The sequence below is a fragment of the Echinops telfairi genome, unplaced genomic scaffold, assembly GCF_000313985.2.
Source record: "Echinops telfairi isolate 266 unplaced genomic scaffold, ASM31398v2 ScPeMD7_7424;HRSCAF=8462, whole genome shotgun sequence".
Taxonomy (NCBI): Eukaryota; Metazoa; Chordata; class Mammalia; order Afrosoricida; family Tenrecidae; genus Echinops; species Echinops telfairi.
Window position 1 is genome coordinate 22,380,205 of NW_022111324.1, and position 1,904 is coordinate 22,382,108.

General features: G+C 50.7%; 1 protein-coding gene across 2 annotated transcripts in view; it reads right to left on the bottom strand.

The window, feature by feature from the left end:
• STX6 (syntaxin 6) overlaps positions 1 to 1,904 on the bottom strand; it is a 58,334-nt gene that overhangs the window by 15,163 nt on the left and 41,267 nt on the right. For both annotated transcript variants that reach the window (XM_045297906.1, XM_004706694.2), the window contains exon 7: positions 787 to 881. In XM_045297906.1, coding sequence (XP_045153841.1) covers positions 787 to 881 — 95 coding nt within the window. The remainder of the gene's footprint in view (positions 1 to 786; positions 882 to 1,904) is intronic.

Consider the following 1,904-nt stretch of genomic DNA (forward strand, 5'->3'; position numbering starts at 1 on the left):
GAAGCTCTCATCGGGCAAGTGGGAGAAGGACCGCTGTGGTGCTAGAACCCCGAGGAGCATTCCAGCTCCTCCCTCCACCCACTGGACCCACACCAGATACAGAGAAACTACCAGAAACCCCACCCACCCCACCCATGGCCACCGAGCCCGCTCTGACGCACAGCCACGCGATGCAGATCTTCTCAGGAGCAGACCCTACAGTCAGCAGTCCGACGCCTAACCCACAGCACGGCCAGCGTGCCTCGAGAAAGGAAGAGAGGCTGCCTTTTCTGGGACCCAATGCTGCGTGCAGTAGCTAGGGAAAGAGAGCTTTCATGATCCCCCAAAGTGAAGACCCACGGGGCCCCCTCCTCCTATACTCATGGGATGAGGGGGCCTCCTCGTGGCTCACCTGGAGAGCAAGCCTGCTGCAGCAGTTCAGGCTGCACTTCAAGACCACCACTTAAAGTGGGTCTGGCAGAAAATAAAGTCAGTTTGGGAGAAACAATACCTGGCTTTAAATGCCCCATGTTGGCAAGGAAAAATAATTAAGGGGAAAAAAATAGTGAAAAGATTCTGTCACTGCAGAGGAAGCTGTTGCTCCACTAAGGAAATCACCTGGGAAGCAACCGTGTGCAGGAGAGTGGCCCGCTCTGCTGAGACCTTTCCCACGGAGGCAGCTGGGAAGGGAAGGCCTGTGCACTCGTCTTCCACGGAGCCCAGAGCTTCCCGACAATCTCCACAGGAGACATCGCAATGAGCACACAGGACTGCACTCTCTGGACTCTACACCCCGAGTGTACGTACCACTGGTCATGTGAGACACTTTTGCAAGTTTCTTCATCACGTTGTCCAGACGAGACTGCGTGCTCTCCAACTCGTGAGCGAAATCATCCAGCATACTACGGAGAAACAGACGAGGAGAGCGGGCAGGTGAGCATGGAGCCCCAGCCGCACAGAGGACCCAGGCCCTGGCTCTAGCAGGCACAGCACGGGTGGCACTTGGGGCCAGGTAGGTTATTAATTTCAGAATTTGGAGAATTTTTAAAAGAAAGGTTACACATACTGTGCTTTATCCAAACCACCAGCAAGGCCTGGGGCACCCCCTTAACACAACACATTATATTGCTTCTGAAAAAATCACCAGGAATCAAGAGTTACTGTTGGTCTTTTCTGGAATGTGAGCTTGCTGAAAACTTTATAAAGCTGCAGACACAGAGCAGGGACCGACGGGCAAGAACACACTTACACAGCAGTGCGGAGCTACAGAGACGGCTGGGCTCTGCGCGTGCTTTTCATGCTCCGTGGACAAGCAGGCACCCTACGTTCTTGGGACTATTTCCTTATATACAGAAAGGGGCAATCGTCTTAACACCCAGAGTTCTTGAGAGGACCACACAGGGTCTTCCCCAAGGGCTACAAAATCAATTTTTATAAATTTAGAAGTAGTCTTTCATTACATACTATTCCCCTTTAAAGCACAACGTGCTTTGTCACCAAGCTGGAGGAGCCTGGGACTAACCCGATGTCTGTGCTCCTTCTTGGTCCACACACTTGGAGAAGCCAGTGTCACCCACCGAGACCTAAGTCCCAGCATGCGTAGACTGGGCTGGCCAACGCACAGCTGGGAGAGAACATGCCAACCACGCTAGTGCCAGCGCACATATTTCACAAATCATCATACACTCGGCTTTTTCACTGTCTTTTTTAATAAGTTATTTTATTGGGGCTCTTACAGCTCTTATAACAATCCACACATTCATTGTGTCAAGGACATTTGTACATATGTTGCCATCATCATTCTCAAAACATTTGCTTTCTACTTGAGCCCTTGGTATCAGCGCCTCATTTTCCCCTCCCTCCCTACCCCTCTCCCTCATGAATCCTTGATAATTTATAAATTATTATTATTTTGTCATGTCTTA